A 20,537-nucleotide genomic window follows, 5' to 3' on the forward strand; every position below is an offset into this window, starting at 1 on the left:
CCCCCGCCCGTTGGTCTATTTAAAACGACCTTGTTTCAAATCAAACTCGCTCTTAAAGGGACAGAGCAGCCAAAAATGATTCACCCTCACGTCATCCGTTCCTCTGAGGAATGAAAGCAAGAGTTTTAGAACGCAGCTCTTTCCCGTTAAAGCGCGTGTGAAGTTTTGTAATTATGCATACGTGTTGGATATGACCTTAGGAAACTGAAAAACGGCAAATTAGAAGATCAGTTCACTGTATCGAAATCTAGTGCACTCAACTCGCTGTGCACTAAGAGTTGGCACACGTCCACAGGCTTGATGTAACTCTCATTCTGTCTTTTTTCTCTGATAGCGGATGTCTTCTATCATCAGGAAGGGAGGTCTGGAGACCCACAGGGGGAGATAAGGAGGCTTCTGTTCTCCGTTTAGGAGTCACAGGACACAGGAATTGGTCGTCAGTGTCTGATTTTGTTACAGTAATTGAATTCACTGAACAAGCTCTGCTGTTCTCTCTGATATATGACTGTAACTATATTAGAGTCCAATGTTGGATTCAGAATAAGAATCCAGTATGCGGTTATTAATCTTTAATCAAGAATATAAACTGTTTCGTTAGTATATGCATGGATCAATGCCAAGATGCATTTTGTGTACTGAGAAAATAGATTTGTTTCACACGGAAACTGTGAATGAATGACTCTGTAATAAAAGTGGTGTAATTTTCAAGTGAACTGGTACGAAGTACTTGACTACGCACATCATTATTATTATTATTATTATATAAGGTAATTCAAGGTAAAAATTTAATCGACTCCTGTATAAATTGACTGAAAATCAATAAAATTAAAATAAAACATAACATAAAATAAATATAATAATTTAAATAAATCTAAATAAAAAGTAGACAAAACATACTTTTAAAGGTAAAAACATTACTGACCACATTTTTAATAAATAGAAGAAAAAAATCTAAAGGTAAAATAGAAAATAGTTAATCTAAAAATAAATACAAACACAAAAAACATACCTTCAAAGAAGGTTTATAATTTATTTATAATTAATCTATCAATATTCCTAAATAAATAAACGTACTTTCTCAACATACAATTGTATAATACACAGTTATATTGTATTTTATTAATACTAATAAAAAAAGGTCTAATTTCAGTTAAATCTACACTGACACAAATAACAGTGAACTGTGAAGGGTTTAATAATTTGCCGTATCTGGGGAACAAAGTTCAGTGTGATCCCTGCAGGACAAACGATGGAAAGAAAGACATGCATGTAAACATCTAATCCCACGTCAGCGCGAGCAGGTGAATTTCTAGAACAGAGCATTCTGGAAGAAATTATTACTATTATCGACAAAATAAAAGATACCTTCCTACAACAAGACTTCGGCATAAGCTAGATCAAATTCTTGAATCCTGTTAAGTTTTTAGACTTTAATTTATAGCAGTGACAACAAACAATTATTAAACATTGTATTTATATTCTGTGAAAAATCAGATTTAAGGTATGAGACTTTTATTTTGACAGGCGGTTTGTTACTGGAAATCAGAGTTCCTGGTTGAGATTGCGAGCAGCTCAAATGGGTTTGATTGTGTATGTCCTGTAGTGTGTAGATCTGAGAAGAGTCAGTACAAGCGGAATATGAGCGTCCATCACGAGTCGGAGCCTAAACTGTCCCGCTGTGCTTCATCACTGAGCCGATGAGACCTGGATCCAGCGAGCAGCGTGACAGTAAACAGTTGCTGAAGAGAACTTATTAACATATTCACTGAGCTGCGCTGCTACAGAGTACATACGATGATATCTTAAGCAACTCAAGACAAATCAAAGTTTTTTTTTTTTTTTAAATGTTGCACAAAATCTTTTTCCTGTTTAATTAAACAATTGTAGACCATTACGAAAACGTATTAAATATTATTATTATTCATACATTTAAATATGAATAAAGTATTAAAATTGTAAGGAGCAAATATTTCTAAATTGGCAGATATCTGTTTTTGTTTTTTTTAAAATTTGGACAGTTTCCTGTAGTGAAAATCATTTTTGTTTTACTTTATTATTTTATATAAATTATTAAAAATATTATTAATATATTAATTTGTAAACAACAGGTAACCTTTTTGCTAAAATGTGAAAAATCTTTTTTTTTCTCTACTATTACATATCACGTTTATAATGCCTATTGTATGAACAAATGATATATGTAGATTTTTCATAAGCTTGTGCACTTAATATCTTGCATTTCACAATTTTACACTTTTAATCTGCATAAAGTGTATGATGTTAATATTTATATTATATGAATATTTATTAACGGTTATAAAAAAAATACAAACACAAACACACATATCTATCTATCTCATATCTATCTATATATGTCATATCTATCCATCCATATATATATATATATATATATATATATATATATATATATATATATATATATATATATATATATATATATATATATATACAGTAATTCTAAATACAGGAAGAGTCATGTTTATTTATGTTAAAACAATATTTAATAAATACAATATCATTTGAATGTACTGCTCTCCATGCTGGGAACAAGAGATGACGTGTGGACACCTCCCTGGACAGCGTCTGTATGAGATCACGTGTGTTTGCGGGTTCGACTGCTGAAACGCTCACAGATCGAGGTCTTGAACTCACCTATGGGGAAAAAAACCCTGCGTCTCTCGGATAGAGGGATTTTTTTCCTTCTTAAAAAAATGTTTAAAACGTACAAAAATAAAAATAAAAAAAGAATGAAAATGAATTACTCTTCAGCATTATAAATAAATATTTCTGCTAAATTTGTACATAGTTAAAAGAGAAAACAAAACTAATACATAGGTATGCCGTAAGATGTAACCAAAAAAAAAAAAAAACATTCAAATAACAATGAAAAAAGATATAATCACATGTTAAATGCACACCATTGTTTTTATATAACAGCGTCTGCAGACTCAGGCCAAAGTTCACAATGTGGGTATCTGCCAATCAGAAAGCAGACTGTGGGAGGAGTCAAAATAAAGAGCTCTAATAGGCACAGAGAATGAACAGTGTTATTGGCTGTTAGTCACAGGTCAACCAGCGCGCAAACGAGTCAACATTAACAAAAACATTTAAAACATTGAGATTCTTCAAAACGGCCCAACGAACACTTTGGTCATGACTATAGCCCCAACACAGATAAAATTGAATGAGCGCACAGATGATCCAAAGCGCAAATTTAGAAACAATTAACGACTAATAGGGTCGCATAACAGTCTACACATTCGTAAGATGATCCCAGTGGAGAACAACGGATGATTTTGTTTGCTACGCAATTGAACGAGAACACAGATCCATTTGTCTGCTTTAAGGCTAAGATCGAACTAAACGCACTAAACTTACACCCCTCCACCAAATTTTAAAGGCTAACATGAAAATACATTCGAGTTTTTAAGGTTTTCCTTGTTTTTGTTTTTTCTCAAAGGAAAGCAAAAAGGTCTCGGCGGTGCTAATGCTAGGCATGGCTTCTGTCTTTCTATGATTCAATTGTTACGAATCCCCCCCGTTGCCCAGTCTGCGATTTGAAACAAATATGAATATTCATGTAGGACCACCGTTTACAAAAGTAATAGTAGTACTTACAATTATAATAAAAAAGGTCACATATGTTTTTTTCGTTTATCATTCCAGGTGATGCTACAAGGTCTAGCAAACGGCTAAGTATCTCTAAAGTCTTCTCTTACGAATACAAACAGTCTGTAAAGACAATCACATTTAAGTTCGGTATTCTCTCTGAGGGAATTCCTCAGGTCCGTGTCCAGGCCCTCGCGGGATAGATACGATTAGGGCTCTTCACATTAGCCCCATACTCTGGTCCCTTAGGGTAAAGAAAAATATATAATCGCCTTTCTTAACTCCATGCATATTCAGCATTTGGATTTATATAATTTGAGCTCCATCCAATAGGATTCTTCCATTTGGAACAACGGAATCCAAGGCAGCCAATCACTGGCCCATCACCTCTATGACATCGTCGTCCGAGCTGCTCCCGCCATTTTCTGCAAGCGAGGGGTGCGTGTCGGGGCGGTTGAACGCTGCCCCCAGCAGGCCGGAGGAAGAGAGGAAATTGGAGGCAGTGGAGGCAGGGGTTGGCGCAGAGGACAGGCCTCTAGGGTGTAGGGACCCAGGGAACAGCGGCTGGGAAAATGGTACCGGGAAGCCAGAGAGCATGCTTGCCATGCTGGGGTTCATGAGAAAGGGTGGGAGCGAGGAGGAAGTGGAGGACGATGACGAGGAGGGCACAGAGGATAAAGAAGGGGCCAGAATTCCAGCATGGGTGCTGGATGTGGTGTTAGTCGAGCAGGTCGTGGAAAGAGTGCTGTTGGACATGCCAAGTCCGAGTGGATCAGTGGGGAACATGGCATGTAGGTCACCCAGAGTCTGACCGGCTTGCTGTAGGAGGTGCGACCTGCTACCAAGAGAGGGGGGAGTCATGTGACCCAGTGCGCCCAGCAAGGCAGGGTTCAACCCCATGGATGGGAACCCATATCCGCTGCTTAAAGGAAATCCCGGGTAACTCCCGGCTACACCGGTTGATGTTGAGGTCCGTTTGACGCCAAGTTGTTTGGATGTCCTACTTTCCAAAAGCTTCCGCTTCAAACTTTGAATGTCCACAGACGATGCAATGTCATTGCTGAGCTGCCGGTGTTGGTCGGGGATTCGAACTGGGTTCTGGATGGGTCTGTCCACTCCCGAGGGTTCGGGTGTTCCTGAAGATGGCAAGTTTTCTCCTGCTGGAACCGGGTCCTTGTTACTCTGGAATTCTCGGAGCAGCTTGGGGCTGTCTTGGGGCGAAGGACGAGGAGGAGCCTCGAGGGATAAACGTTTTGGCTCCTGAGGCGATGCACGACCATTACTGACAGAATGCAAGGGAGGGCCCGATTCCTCTGTGAGACAGAAAGATTTTGTTAGTTTATGTTGGTGTAGACTACTAGGTAAAGATCTGAGGTGGTCACCGAAAGATCGTAGAGGATTAAACCATCAACAACAAAAACTGTGGTCTACATCAAGGTATAGGCCTCTACACGCATGTGACTACTGCGGGATACTATCAAGTTTTGAATTATTCAGTGTGGGAGTGGTAGGAAAGATGAACCATTTCAGGTTAAGTTTTCAATCTTCATTTTGCCCTCTACCTTTATCATTGGGCCTTTATTCACGACAAAATATTGCAGGAACAGGACTAAAAAACACCCATCCTACACAGACCTCTAGATCATGTGAAACAGAGGCCCAAAAAAGAAGATCTTTGAAGCAACAGATCTTTTGTCTTTAGAAAAATGCGCAATGGTGCTCTTTGCACAATAATCAATTGTCTGATATTCCTACTTGCATAGAATGCAATAGAAAGTGCATAGCATATACTAACTATTTATCCTCAAACTCAAAGACAATGGTACAATTATCATTTAGTTTCTTTTGTTTTATCATCTTCTGAATGTCAGTTAAAGGAATGGCTTAAAAGTTCGGAATTAGGAATATCCCCCAATCACCATCATTAACAGTCTATAAAAAGGGATCAATTGTGTTTCTACTTATGCCAGAAGAACTGCTCATACAAATGAGCAAATTAGCACACCTCTTGAAGCTGAGGCTCCTCCTTCCGGTGGTCTTGGCTTTCCGGAGCGGATGGCAAATATCCTCCCATCATTGGTCCTGATGTACGTGCCTGCAGTACAAATGACAGAATAGTAAGCGAATGAACCTTACCAACACTCAGTGAACAGCCAATGCTCTCAACAGTTTTCTGAAACTGAGGCACCTTTGGATCCTCTGATAACGTGAATACTCTCTCCTGCACCGATCCGGGCTTGGACATCTGTGCTGCTGTTGGAGCCAGGGATCACAATATCTACAGAGCAAAGACATTTAATCATGAAGAAGCTAACTGGGAACAAGAAGTTGCAAGCACTACAAGTGAATTGACTGTACCAGTGGTTGTGACAACACGCTGCACATAAACGCCGGCCTTTTGCAGGTAGTTGACGGGGAATCCCGCGCTTGAACCGGGGACGCCCATGGGTACCTGTCGGGGCATCATGGGAATGGGTGTGGACTGAACTGGCCTCACGCTTGCAACTGGTTTCTCCTCTAAATGAGGAGGGGGCCGCCTGAACGAAAGATTTGGATAAGCAAACACATTTTAAAATACTCTTGAAACAGAAGGCCGATACATTTAGGGTTTCTGTGGTGGACTCACCAGTTCCTTTGGCTGAAAGCAGGGATATTGGTGAGTCTCTGGTCGCTAGCTGGGTAGTAATGTGCGTAAGAGGGCCGCTGATACGGCACGGATGCCCGCTTCTCGTCTTCATAGCTTTTTTTGGCTGCTCTCTTTTCCGCTTTGGTAAGTTTCAAATCCTTGCGGTCCATCAGGAGAGACTCGTGATGGAACGGATGCTGGTGTCAAAAACAGACCGATATTAGCATAGGCGACTGAATGACTTATTAAGGAAGGAATATTAGCACTCTAATGACTTAATCTTATCAATATTCATAAGTTAAACCTTCAGCATTGTAGGATTTAGAATGTCTGAAATATTCCAAATAGTATAAATGTTTGCCGGTGTGAAATTCTGATAAAAATGTCCTTATGTTATGGGATGCTCCAGTAAGGTTATATAGTAACGTAAGCTCAACCTAATTAATATCCTTGAGCTCACACCGGTAGGATTCATAATTTAGCCAGAATAGTTCAAATTGGAAACTTAATAGCTGATGTATAATACAGATAAAGATAATATGTTACAGGACTGGATGTTTCACTAAGGTTATATTAAAGACTAAAATACCCAAGACGTGTCACTAGTTTTGAATGGGGAAAAATGTAACGCTCAATATGGCCGCTCAATCGCAGGAAGCTCCGCCTTCTGCATGAAAGAACTTTGTTTGGAATAAAAACATTTGAAAACTGGTGTGGAAAGAGTACTTACCTTGGTTAAGAGGTTTGGATATAACAAGCAGGCTTGTTTAATGACCATTTCCAAGTCCTCACCAGGGACCAGCTCTGATTGGCTGGGATCAGGCTCCTCCTCCACAAAGTGCAACAGCGAATCCACTTCCTTCCGGGTGAAGTTGAGGACAGGGTTCAAATCATCCACGACTCGATCTGGTAAATAGGTAATCATAACCTCAGAACTGTTTTCACATGAAGACAAAAATATATATAATTTCGCAGACTTTCCGCCCTCTCTTACCAGACATGCCCTGCTTGGACACCTGCCGGTCGTAGATCTTCTTCTCCAGTGTGAAGTCACACACCAGCCTATAGATGTGGCAAGGCTTGCGCTGGCCGTAGCGATACACGCGACAGACGGCCTGAGCGTCATGACACGGATTCCACGACGCGTCGAAAACCACTACGCGATTAGCGCCGATCAGATTCACCCCCAAACAACCAGCCCTGCAAACACAGCAGCCTGTTAGTCCAGACCTCATTGTTTTGTCTGTATTTGTGGCATATATTTTATGCTCAAGTTCACCTGGTGGACAGCAGGAAGACCCAGGCTTGGTTGTTTGCCGGGTCGTTAAACTGGTTGATGAGTCTTTCTCTCTCTGAAGCCGATGTGCTCCCATCCAACCCTGCAATGAGACAAAAAGCAAACAAAAAACTGTGAATTTAGAAAGAACAAATACTATAAACGACAACAAACCTTAGGAAGCTGACCTATAGGCCACAGAAATGAAAATTATTAATAAATATTTAATAAAGGGTCTGTAGCGCTGTCAAACGATTAATCGCGATTAATCACATCCAAAATAAAATGTGTACTTTGTTTATTATTTCTTTATAAATCCACACAAAAATGTATATATTTAAGACGTTATAACTTAACTAAAAACTTATTTTGAAAGTGATTGATTGCGATTAATCGTTTGACAGCACTAGTGTTTTGAGATGCACTGCTAAAATATTTGAATAGCAAATTTTCGTGATTTTATTTTCTCTAGATATATTATAGATCATATTTTATTCACGAATAAATAATAAATGCTTAAATTATGACTTAAAAGCAACATTACATGAATATTACAGATTATAATAGTTATTTTATTGTTATTAAACTTATAAGACACTTATTCACATGTATTAGTTTCGTTTCACACAGTATAAACAAGGCTTTTAAAAATATAGCTGTCTTTTTATTTTATTTTAAATAATTACAAATTAATTATTAACTATAATGATTATTATATTATTTCCAAAATGTATAGAAGTTAAAATTCAATCAGTTAAATTTTCATTTTAAAATTCTAATAACTGCTCCAGTTTCCATTTCATTCATTAAAAATACAGCTGCATTTATTTGTCAAGAAGAGGGTCCTTCACAGGGAAGAAGCTTTCAGTAAAACTTTGTGCATTTTTGTAATTTCTGTTACTTTTTAAACGTGCAGTCCGTACGTTTTGCCTCTTTGTTGCCATCTATATTTGAAAACCTGGAATTGCAGTTCCTTGTGGAGTAATATTCCAGCGCGGATGAATCTGTTTTGAGGTGGATGTGTAGCTGTCAGTCAACGCAAACACTGTACTTAGTAATCACAGACTCTACCCTTCATCTTGGAGATAGGACCCAAACAAGAGTTTTCACCATATATGGTCATCTGAACAAGTAACAAGTCTGCCGCGCTTTGTTCTGACCAACTGAGGTACAGTCTGGTACATTTCTATACAGTCTAATCTAGTCGTCACACCATTCGAATTTGACATTAAGGAATTAATTTATCCCAAAAAGCAAACTGGTTGTTTTTCAAATACACATCTTGCGTAAACCCAAGCTTTCTAACAATAACAACGCTGGTTCTTGGCATCAGCAAACGATTGAAAACTCACTGTAGTAATTGACGTTCCGGACCCAGTTTTGCATCCCAGCTTCTGTTTGGATCGGCATGGGCCTCCGACTCAGGAAATCTTCCATAACCGTAAGCGTTGATAAACTCTGACTGCAAGAATCACACACAGATAAAGAAGCCAGTGTAAACGTTGAGGTCAGTGTAAAATAACACATGACTGACAGTTCAGGATGAGTAAGGAGAGATTACAGAAAGAGGCAAACACTGTCACACATAAAAACTGCAAACGTTTCCCACCTGAAAACAAGCATTTTATCTCCTCGTTTGACACTTTCGTCAATCAGGTGGAACAGCAGAACCATTTTGGCCGAGTTCTCCAGAACACCAGTCTGGTAGTTGCTCATGATGTCTTTTGCCTAAAACAAAGGATTCAAATGTGTTCATAATATGCAGAAATTACATCATGACCCTCAACATTTCCAAATAAAATCTATTCAAAGTTCAGCAGCCTGGCGCAAACAAAAGCCAATCAGAATATTTACTCATAGAAATGTCTTAAAGGTACAGTAGCAAAAACAGCTGCTTCTAAGAGACAAGACTGCAATTTCTAACATTATAAGTTAAAAACTAAATGCTAAAGGCAAATGAGAAAGAGAACAATGTGTTCGAGGACTGCACGATTTGGGGGAAAAACACTAATTGTTAAATGCACAAATTTTTTAAATGCATTAAAAAAGCTTGATGTTTGCTGTAGTTGTTTAATAAGATTTAATAACATTTTAATAAGAAGAAGAATCTAACAATATAAAAATCTAAATGTATAAAATAATAATAGATACAATTGTATTAATTATTAGTTTAATAATTATTGCATTATTAGTGTAAATTATATACATTAGTAAAAGCATAAATATTTAAAAGTGAATAGTTTGAACTAAATAAATATATAAAGAAATATGACCATTTAATACAGAATAAATATAACTATTGAAATATTTCACTGGGACAAAAAAAACTAAAAAGTAATATAATATTTTTTGTTTATGGTACAATTTATAATATTATAATAAACTAATATACATAACTGTCTTATTTTCAAAAGTTATACCAACAAGCTTCTGGTTTGGCAAAAACTCATGTCTCATGGTGAGTTCACACCAGATGCGTCTCCGAAAACACATTTTTAAATGTGTTTTTAAATTGCGCTGTCTTTATAAATAAACCACATATTTTTAAACATATTTTTAAACAACTACATTCTCACCTGAAATACTTTTAAAATTACATTTAATGATATAATAACGGTAATATTTTGAAAATTATCAGAATAAATGGCAGTTGAAACCTCAATGCTGCGTGAACTCAACTGGCAGAAGCCCCCCACGACACCGAGTCGCGTCTGGTGTGAACGCCCCATTAAAGCTTTTGTTGACAACAGCTGGTTTGTAAGCGCCACTTTTTTTAAATCTACTGTGAAATTAGCCACTGAAAACACTGGTTAACATGTAAAACATCACAGAAACATGCATCACATTTGTGATAATCGCACTATTGTCATATTACCATTTCGGTTTCATTTCAATTCAAAGTGTGGGACACATTCTAAAGTGTGCAGTGTTACCCATTCATATGTGATGACTTGGTTGGCCTTCTCCTGTAAGGGGTTCAGGGGTCCCATAGCAGCCATCTTGCTGTTGGCCGGGTCGGACGACTTGCCCTTTATTCCCGGAGCGGAGCAGCGGGTCGCGCCGGTGGAGTTGAGGTCATCCAGGTCGAGATCTTGCTCATTGGCCAGATTTTCCTTCTGCAGAGCTTCGTACAAAACGTCCGGATGATTCCAGATCTACAGGATGCACAAAAGAGTCGTACGTATATCAACAACTATATATATATATATATATATAAGGTACACAACAGGTGCGTCTTTGGGGTGGAAGTACCTTGCAGCAAACACAGAAAGCTTTAAGTGGGTTGAGTCCGAGCCACCCGGTGTTTCCCGCCTCCCTGAAGCGGTTCATGAACTCCGTATAGAGCGCCCTCTGCAGGCGGGACAGTCGTACCAGGATCACGTGCTCCTCTTTCGCCGGAAGCTGATTACGGAGAACATCATGACCTCGCCTGGCCACAGAGAAAACAGCTTTATTTTTTAAAAATAAATTGTGCAACTCAAAAATGCCATTGTTGTTCTGCAAGCAAAAACTGCGACCCAAAATAAGAATAAATATTTAATAATGATAGCTCACCTCTGCACGAAGCCCTCCAGCAGACTGTGCAGGACGTGACTCCTGTACCTCATGAGCTGGACGTCCTGCGGTGTGCTGTCTATACACTGGCCGTTCAGAATGGGCCGCTCGAACATGTTACTAAACTCCTGCCGCGTACCGAGGAAATCGGGCCGGACGAAATCCACCATGCACCAGTACTCGATCAGGTTGTTTTGCAGCGGGTATCCGGTCAGAACCACCCTCCGCCGGGAGCGGATGTTCTTCAGTGTCTGCGAGGTGCTGGCGTGGCAGTTTTTGATACGGTGGCCCTCGTCACATATGACGACGTCCGGCCCGGGGCGTGACAGTGCTCTTTCAATCCCTGAACACCACAGAGGACACGCAAAAACTCATTATAGACCATCACCAGAGTAAACGGCAAACATTTTCCACCCGCAATCCCCGACGGACCTTTCATGAGCTCCTGCTGACGGTCCTCCTCGTCCAGGTCAATAATTACAGGTCCTGTGGGTTTCTTGGACTTCCTCTTGCGGCCGGTCACAAAGCTCTTTTTGAGAGACAGCAGGCGGTACATCTCGTACCCCATTAGCAGCACCCCGCCGTCACGAGTCCAGTCCTCCACGACTTTGGCCCGGGCCACTGTGGTTCTGGACCAGATGCAAGAAATACATTGATGTGTCAACAGATGCTACAAGCCACTGAACTACTGATGAATTTTACCAACATAAACACTTTAACAACGAAGATACCAAACATATCGTGAGAGATTTTATATTTCTTCATTTTGTGGGTAAATCTTGAAAAAAAAATTTAATAGATAATTATATTTTCCATAATATATAGCCTATTTTTGAGACCAAATTTTATTCTGTCAGTGTAAAATTATTGTTACATGACAATACAGCACATTTTCTCTCCAAATTTAGTACAGTAACATATATATATATATATATATACACATGTTAATTATCTTTAATTATCACAATATAATATTTTTTATTACCAGTTAATAATAATAATATTCGTTGAATGTAATTAAAAATAATACAATATATAAATACTTTTTGAATGACATTATTTTCTTAATTAACAAAAACTAATTATTTAATTAATATTATAACACAAATAATTTAATTAACATGTAATAAAAATACGGAAACATTTTTTTTATAACAAATGAAGCTAAATTTAAATAACACTGTATATAAATTACACACACATAAATTATATATATATATATATATATAAATACATCACTGTTATCTGTTATTAATTATAACACATCTATTATAATAAATTAATAATAATGATAATAAATAACTGAAAAAAAATTACATTGTGTTAACATATTCAATGGTGATTCTTGTTACATTAAAACAATGTTTTTTTATTTTTTTATTTAAATCACCATAAAATTAAGCATTCATTTTATGATTATGTGAATAACAGACATTATTAATATATTGTTTTATTAACTTAATTTGTTAACATTGTCATTTTGTCATTAATTTATTAGTATATATATATATAAACTATTATTAACATATTCCTATCACAAAAATGACAATGGAATTATGTCAATGACAACTTAAGACAGAAATGTTCTTAATTATCTATAAATAATGTCACAATATTAAACCAATATATAAAACTTCTCTCTTTTGATTTAGGGGTGCAATATGACCTAGACATAATTCTCTTTCAGTGAGATTCACCATAATAATATTTGAAGTGCAAATAAGAGGAAGTGAAGCGCTCATACTTGTGCTCATCGTTGAGGATGTGAACCTTAAAGGTTCGAGGTAAAGCCTGGGCTGGATCCGTGTCGGGGGGAAGGGACTCAGCAGCAGGCAGCCAGAGATTAAACTCAGCCAGCCAGTTCTGTAGTGTATTCACCTGGAGACGAGAGGAGACATGAGACTCACACCTCTCTGACAGAGAAACAAACACCACCCCGGGCCGTCTCTGCTTCTCAGACACTCACAGGTACAATGGCGAGGACAGTTTTGGCCCCAGTGTGCCGCAGCAGGACGTCGATAAAGGAGATGACCTGTAGGGTTTTTCCCAGACCCATGCTGTGAGCCAGAATACAGCCGAAGCCACTGCTGCTCTTATAGCGCTCTAGAGACTCCACCAGGTTATCATACAGGAAACGAATACCACCGATCTGGAAGAAGAGGAAGAGCATCAACAAACTGACTCCACGTCCAACTGAAATGAAAAAAAGGTCATCTCATGGCAGAAATGGGTGTACCTGGTGTGGTTTGACGGCACGGGCGAGCTGCGGGGCGAGGAACAGGTCCTCCTCGTCTCCTGGGTGGTTGATATTGACCAGCACTCTTCCCTGGGCGTCTGGCTGATTGAGGCTGTCGTTCACGTGTGACCCGCTGCTCTCCTCTGTCCCGGGAGTGACAGAGCGATCCTCGTTGTTGTCTTCCTCGCTGCTTATCGGCAGGGTGTCTTCATCACCTGAACTCAACTCAATCACATCTGGAGAAACACAAATCAACATCAAGATACCTAAACCACAACTTGCTTCTTAAGAATATATTTGCTTATATAAATATTTGAAAATATGCAGTATATTTATTTTTAAGTATAAAAATATTTTCTTAAATTACATATACACTTTTTTTTTTGTTACATTAAACTTGATAAATACATATGTATATTAGGTAAACATGTTGTTGTTTTAAAAAAACAATAAAAAAAATAATAATAATAAAAAAAAATTATATATATATATATATATATATATATATATATATATATATATATATATATATATATATATGCATTACATTTGAAATATGTTAATAATAAATGTGATTTATTAAGCATTAGATTAATAAATGTTACAACAATCATCACATTTTATTTTATACACAGACATAAAATTTTACAGAAAACAATTATACAATAAAATTAAACATACATTAAACATTTGAATAATTTACACATATTATTGTTAATATTAATTTTAAATGTATTATAATTAAAAAATTAATAAAATTAAATTATGTAAATAAATCGTTTTAAATGTTAGAATTGTATTATTAACAAACATTTTTGTTATCAAACTTTTATCACAACACATTTTAAATATTTACAATAAATATGTTTAAAAAATTACGTAATTTTATATCAAATGTTATTTACATACAATGTTATTGTTACTGTTAAAAAAATTACTTTTAAACATTTTAAATAATTATGATATATGCAAATAATATTAAAAGTTGACCAAAAATCATTTGTAAATAATTATGTTTAATAATAATAAAAAATAAATAAATACAAACACACACACACACACACATATATATATATCCACCCAAAATAGTTTCTAGCATATATAATTTAATAATAAAAACATATGTAAATAACAAGAAATATTAAATAATATGTATATAATTAATGTAGCTAAATAATACTGTACTAGAACTAATACTTGACTTTACCATCTCTGAGGGCAGGCAGCTGAGGGGGCGGAGCTTCTTTAGCCTCGCCCTCGTCTCCGCTGCTGTCCAGACAGATCACTTCTTGTTTGAGACCTGGCACTGCAGTGGATAGATCTGACAACGGCGACAGCGCAACAGATTAAGTCATGACAATACCAACACTTCTGCAGAGGAGCAGCGGGCAGCAGAGTCGAGTCTCACCTGCGTGGAGGGGGAAGTCTTTGCGCTGCTGTTCGAGACGCCGCCGTCGCTCGAGCTCCTCCTGCTGGGCGGCTTTGGTTCCCGCTTCCAGCTGGTGCTCCTTGAGGACCTTCCTGCATGTCGGAGGGGAAAGATGATATTAGCAGGGAGACAGATGACTGTAATCGCGACGTGATTAACAAACACACAGGGCAATTTTGGATCAATAAGGGTTTAGTGTGGGCAATTATGACCAAGATACAGACCGAGAGAAACAACACTTCCTGTTGTTAGATGCTTATTGTGTCTGGTTAGCATTAACAAGACAAGAGGAAGTCGGAAGTAAACACTTCTTACTTCTCTTAAAACTTTACAGACAGACTTGTAAGTTATGAGGTTGTTAATTAAAGGAACGTGCTTTTGTCGAAGCCATCTATTTGTATTAAATTCATTTTATTTTTAAAATCATACTGAATTTGTTGTGAAAAACTACATCACCCATCATTTTTTAGACGGAAAATCCCACCAATCAGAAACTTGAGATGCTATGCTGTGAAAACACTTAAATATTTGCATGCATTTGCGTTTTTTGCATTTTGCATTATAGTTTACTAGATTGAGAATTGCAAGCATGTTCTTCATTACAGCTTTTCTGAAATGTTACATTCAAACACACAGATTAAGCAATAACTAATTGAATATGCACTCATTTGGAAACATTTTCCAGAACATTGGATAAAGCCAGATTTACAATTCTTGTTTCATTTTGCTGAAATTAGACTCAAAGGTTTTTCATCTCTTATCATCACTCCATAAATCACAAAATACTGTCAACAGCTAGAAAAAAACTAAAACTTTACCATGTTTGTTAGGAATAAAATGTTATAAAAAACAAAGTATGTGTTATGTGAGCAAACCCCACAGTAAAATCCTTCAGAATATAGTTAAGAATAAAACTGTAAATTTTGTTGGATTATATAAGTGCTACTGAACAGGAGGAAACATTTTTTTAAAGATAAAACCCCCTTTAAATATAGGCATTGTAATTCATACAAACACAATTAAAGTGTCAGGGCATTGGCTCCTATAAGAAAAAAATGTACGCGCCAAATGATTTTTTTTTTTTAGGGTGCCACAGAATAAAAATGTTTTATTATTTTTATTATTATTATTATTATTATTTTTATTTTAACATATCAGTCATATTGTCATGCGTTTACGTCGGATCTTTTCTTGACTTTATCAGCATTTTAATCCATAGATGACCTGGAAACTAACGTTCCAGGTTTGGGCTCCTCCTGTATCCTGTAAATAAAGGTGCTTCACGATGCCACAGAAGAACTTTTTATTGTGTAAATGGTTCCATAAAGAACCTTTAACATCTGAAGAAGAACCTTTACGTTCCACAAGAGGTTCTTTGTTGCAAAAGAAGATTCTTCAGATTCTAAAAAGTGGAGCAAGATATGGTTCTTTAGAGAACCTTTGACTGAATGATTCTTTGTGGAACCAGAAATGCTTCTGTGAAGAACTATTAAGCATCTTTATTTTCAAGAGTGTATGTCTTTCACACTTTCAGTCGGTTTTTATTAATGAATAAAATGCAGGAATTGAATCGTGTAGACAACAGGTCAAGTGAAAATCTTAAAATGCAATAGAGCATGAATAAAGCAAAATAAGTACATTTTAAGTTTATAGTTTTAGTCACAGTCTGGAGTCTTTACTGTAATAAAAAAAAAAAAAAAAAAAAAACACTTCAAAGTGCATTTAGAAAATTTTCTTCGTGCAAGTCTGAAACTAAATGTTATGAATAGCCAAATAGCCCAAAAACTAAAATACTGAACTCAAAATAAAAATAAAAAAACAATGGTTTTTTTTCTGTAGTGTTTGGTCAGAAAATATATAGTTTCTACGGTTAAAATCAACAACTTTATACAAGTTTTTTTTTTTTTTTATTCTCCACTTGTTTTAATTCAATTATGTCATTTGCGATGCTTCATGGGATTGTAGTTCTTTCCCACATTAACTACAAAGTCCTGTACCTTTTATCTTTATGTCTTTATTTCTTTATAACTAAACTGCTTCAAATCAAAGTTTGTAATGTTGTGATTCACTTCGCAGCTGGTTGCTTTGATTCATGCCTCATAGAGTTTTGACAAAAATTAATAAAAAAAATAAAAAACCGTCTGGAACCGCCCCTAAATAAAAGCAGATGGGAAGTAATGCATTATCATCAAAGGGAGCTCCTACCGGATGTTCCTCCTCAGGTGAGCGGGTTTAGAGGTTTTGGACTTCTTCTTGGTGTTGCTGTTGGCTGATGTGTTGCTGTGGCTGTCCGGGCTGGATGGGGGTGGAGAGCCGTGCCGGGATGACGTCCGTGAGGTGGACGCAGGGCTGGAGTCTCGGGACATCGGTGAGGTAGGTGCCGGGCTGGTCGCATCTCTCTGATCCTCGGCCTCCGGACTCTCAGGCTGATCTGTTGATCGAAATACCACGCCATCAATAATTGATTCACGGACTAACACCAGAGTGCACACATTATCGACGACGCTATGCTTTTATCCTCATGCAAACACGTCTTATTCAATGCAAGCAGAAGTTTGGTTGAGAAAGATGGTGGTGTGAACTGAAAACGGGGCTCACCATCATCTTCCTCATCATCGCCATCGTTCTCTACATCCTCTTCCTCCTCCATGTCCTCTTCCTCCTCGCTGTTAAGGCTGGGCTCCAGGTCGCTCCCTGAGATCGCCTCTTCTGACATGACGTCGCCTGGGTCTCCAAGAGCATTACTTACACATCTTCATTCAAACCCCCTGGAGAACAAACACAGTCAACAGGAAGTCTTATTCTTTCTTTTGGAGAAGATTAATGTTACTTTAGCAAGGACAAAAAGGTTTGTAACTTTACAAAAGATGTCAATTTCAATAAATGCATTTCCGTTGAAGTTTCTGTTAACCAAAGATCCCTGAAATAAAAATGTGTTACTGTTTTCACGGCACAACTTTCTTGATAAATGTATCTTGAGCAGCAAATCGGCTTATTAGAATAAAAGATGCACCGATCGAACGCCCAGGGTTTTCCGAAATATTTTTCCAACAAATGAAATACATACAAAATGAACAGACAAGATCAACGTATGCAATTATTTTAGTGCCAATTAGAACTGGCCCCAAACTTGTGAACGTATATCAGCATAAGATAAAAAAAAAAACACATTCTGGTTTGGCTACTATGTTTACTTTTCAGCTAAGAGGCTAAATTGTAACTACAAAACTAAACTGTTCGTATTATTGCGAAATTCACTTCAAACCAGGCGAGTCTCAGCTGTGATCAAACATCAGAGCAACACAGTTCAGCAACAAGAACAAAGAGTAACCAAAGAAATCTTATCTAAAAAAAAAAGTGTAATGAGAAGAAACAGAAGGAGCTAGAAGAAGAAAAAAACAGAAGAGGGAGTGAGAGATTCAGGCTTCTTACATAAGCGCGGGTTATATAAGAGAAGGCAGCGAGCGCTTGGCAGGCAGTGAGCGAGCGGTGTGTGAATGTAGGCCACGCTGCCTGTGACACACTGACACATTCACACAGTACAGCACAGCCTGTTCCACAACACACACTCATCCGCTCCGCCCCACACACACACACACACACACCTGCCTCAGCAGACCGACCGACGCTGCTTGGGCTTCAGTACAGATAAACAACTTTAACAAAGATCTCTTCAGGCGGTCTTCATAAACCTGTATCAGTTACACTCCCCTCTGTGTGTGTGTGTGTGTGTGTGTGTGGGCATGTTTTTGTGACATATCAGGACACAACTCTGTGTAATGGCATGGGTATGACACAGGTATTACAAGGAGAGGGTGACTTATGAGGACATAACCCATGTCCCCATTTTTCAAAACGCTTATAAATCATACAGAATGAGTTTTTTTGAGAAAGTAAAAATGAGCAAAGTTTCCTGTGAGGGTTAGGGTTAGTTGTAGGGTCATAGAATATACAGTTTTTACAGTATAAAAACCATTATGGGATGAACCCACTTTTCAAAAACAAACATGCGTGTGTCTGTGGTAAATCATGTGACAAAGGCAGTTTGTAAATGACATGAAGGACAGTTCAAGATGACAGAGCCGTCACTTTTAAGTGAACTGTTGGTTTGAGGTCAATCTTTCTATTATTTTACAGGACAGTAGAAATCAATGACTTCGAGTCAAACCAGATGTTGAATCCGTGTGGATGGAAACGCAATCCCACACATGAACCATCAGACCATTATAAACCCACTGACCTGGACTCTTACATCGTAACTACATCACAAAACAAGAGCAGAAACACGATAAACCTCACTAAATTTCATCTCTTCCATTATGAGAGAGATCAGCTGCACCTGCGCTCCCCACGACACAGTTTCCATCAAACAAAAACACAAACCCACATCATATACCACCGCACTAGAAGCACATTGTCTTATTTTCGTATCGGGCATAACATAAAAGTGTTTTAAAGCGCTTTTGTGGACTGCACTGAATGAGGCACGTTTACATAACTGTACTTGGTGACCATCGGCGCTGCTAACTGATGAACAACCAGCCGGAAAACTCACCTAAGATCCGCGATACGACCCCCGAGCCACTGTAAACACATACACACAGATGTTTTGTACCGCTTTATACGCGTTGTGTATAAAACACATCGTTATTTGGTGCCTCCCGAGCGTGCTAGCCGTTAGCGTGTTAGCACGGGCGTGCGATGCGCTCTTTTGTTGACGTTAGCTTCCGCGCTAACTGTGCTCAAAGATAACTAATAAACACAAGATCGCCTCTTACACAAGAGTGTGTGGTGGTAAACCGGCGTCTTACCTTTTTACACCCTGGTCCGGATCCCTCGGCTGCGCTGTGACTCGTTAAATTATTAATATTAATTAATGTAGTCCTCCGATTCTTGTATTTTATCTATCAATTGAGCCGAAGCAGCGCGCTCAGACGCCCCCGAGGCGCACAGACCGGGTCTGAAGGTTCCGCTCCTCACGGTCCGGGGGGCTAAGTGTCACTCTGAGAGGGTTTCGTAATCACTCACGGTTGCATAAAAGTAAATACAACACGCTCGGGTGTTGTGTAAATGCCTGGAATAATCCAGACGGATGACTTACAAAAGAAGTTCAAGATAAGACAAGTATGCAGGCCTACATCGTTTCAGTCAGGAAGCATGTACTTTCATCTTTATTTTTATTTTTTCGTTTTGGGATGTAGCTTTTTATTATTATTATGCATGCATTTTAAGCATTGTATTAAATTATTGCATACATATAAAACAGTAGCCTATATGTGACGTTTTATATTTATGACAGGTAAAGCTATACTTGCAGTATTATGTAATGCATTATGTAATAAACATACATTTCATTGTAGGCTGTGTTGTATGTTATAAAACAGCTGTGTTTATGGGAAGGTTGCTTAAAAATGTTCAAGCTAGGTTTTACATTTTGCTTAAGGCTGTATTGTTATAAATAATATTATAATGTAATAATATATACATTCATTTAAGTATTTTAGTAGCGTACATATCAGTTTAATTTGTTGAATTAAAATATTATTAGCGACTTTATAAAATATGTTATGTAAAATATGTTATTGCATTAAAATAAATTGATTTATTGTATGTTATGTAATTTATTATATAATTAATAGCAGTTTATAGCATGTTATAAAACAGCAAAGTTCATGAAAAGGTGGTGTAAATACCTTAAACCCATTTAGATGACTTTCACTTTTTACTTGATTATAAATATTATTTTATATACCTATAGAGTCTAGAAGATAAAAATATAGGTTTT

The 20,537-nt window shown here is 37.4% G+C and overlaps 1 protein-coding gene across 1 annotated transcript; it reads right to left on the bottom strand.

Annotated features, from left to right (window-relative positions):
• Positions 1–4,002: 4,002 nt before the first annotated feature.
• LOC113040237 (helicase ARIP4-like) lies at positions 4,003–19,741 on the bottom strand. Its single transcript, XM_026198566.1, has 22 exons — positions 19,564–19,741; positions 17,351–17,520; positions 16,958–17,183; positions 14,732–14,844; positions 14,531–14,644; positions 13,324–13,559; positions 13,054–13,236; positions 12,832–12,965; positions 11,520–11,716; positions 11,088–11,430; positions 10,785–10,962; positions 10,466–10,687; positions 9,142–9,260; positions 8,885–8,994; positions 7,536–7,635; positions 7,251–7,456; positions 6,987–7,162; positions 6,257–6,453; positions 5,989–6,167; positions 5,819–5,908; positions 5,636–5,725; positions 4,003–4,943 (listed from the first exon to the last, which is right to left on the bottom strand). The coding sequence occupies exons 2-22, from the start codon at positions 17,466–17,468 to the stop codon at positions 4,003–4,005; spliced, it is 4,272 nt and encodes a 1,423-aa protein (XP_026054351.1). The 5' UTR covers positions 17,469–17,520; positions 19,564–19,741.
• Positions 19,742–20,537: the final 796 nt, after the last annotated feature.

The sequence above is a fragment of the Carassius auratus genome, chromosome 22 (genome assembly GCF_003368295.1).
Source record: "Carassius auratus strain Wakin chromosome 22, ASM336829v1, whole genome shotgun sequence".
NCBI classification, from domain to species: domain Eukaryota; kingdom Metazoa; phylum Chordata; class Actinopteri; order Cypriniformes; family Cyprinidae; genus Carassius; species Carassius auratus.

Coding starts and splice junctions, on each gene's coding strand:
- LOC113040237 (XM_026198566.1), bottom strand. CDS start 17,468: ATGTCAGAAGAGGCGATCTCAGGGAGCGACCTGGAGCCCAGCCTTAAC. Junction 14,845..16,957: donor CACCTGAGGAGGAACATCCG/GTAGGAGCTCCC, acceptor TCCGACATGCAG/GAAGGTCCTCAAGGAGCACC. Junction 9,261..10,465: donor AAGTCATCACATATGAATGG/GTAACACTGCAC, acceptor CCTTTGTTTTAG/GCAAAAGACATCATGAGCAA.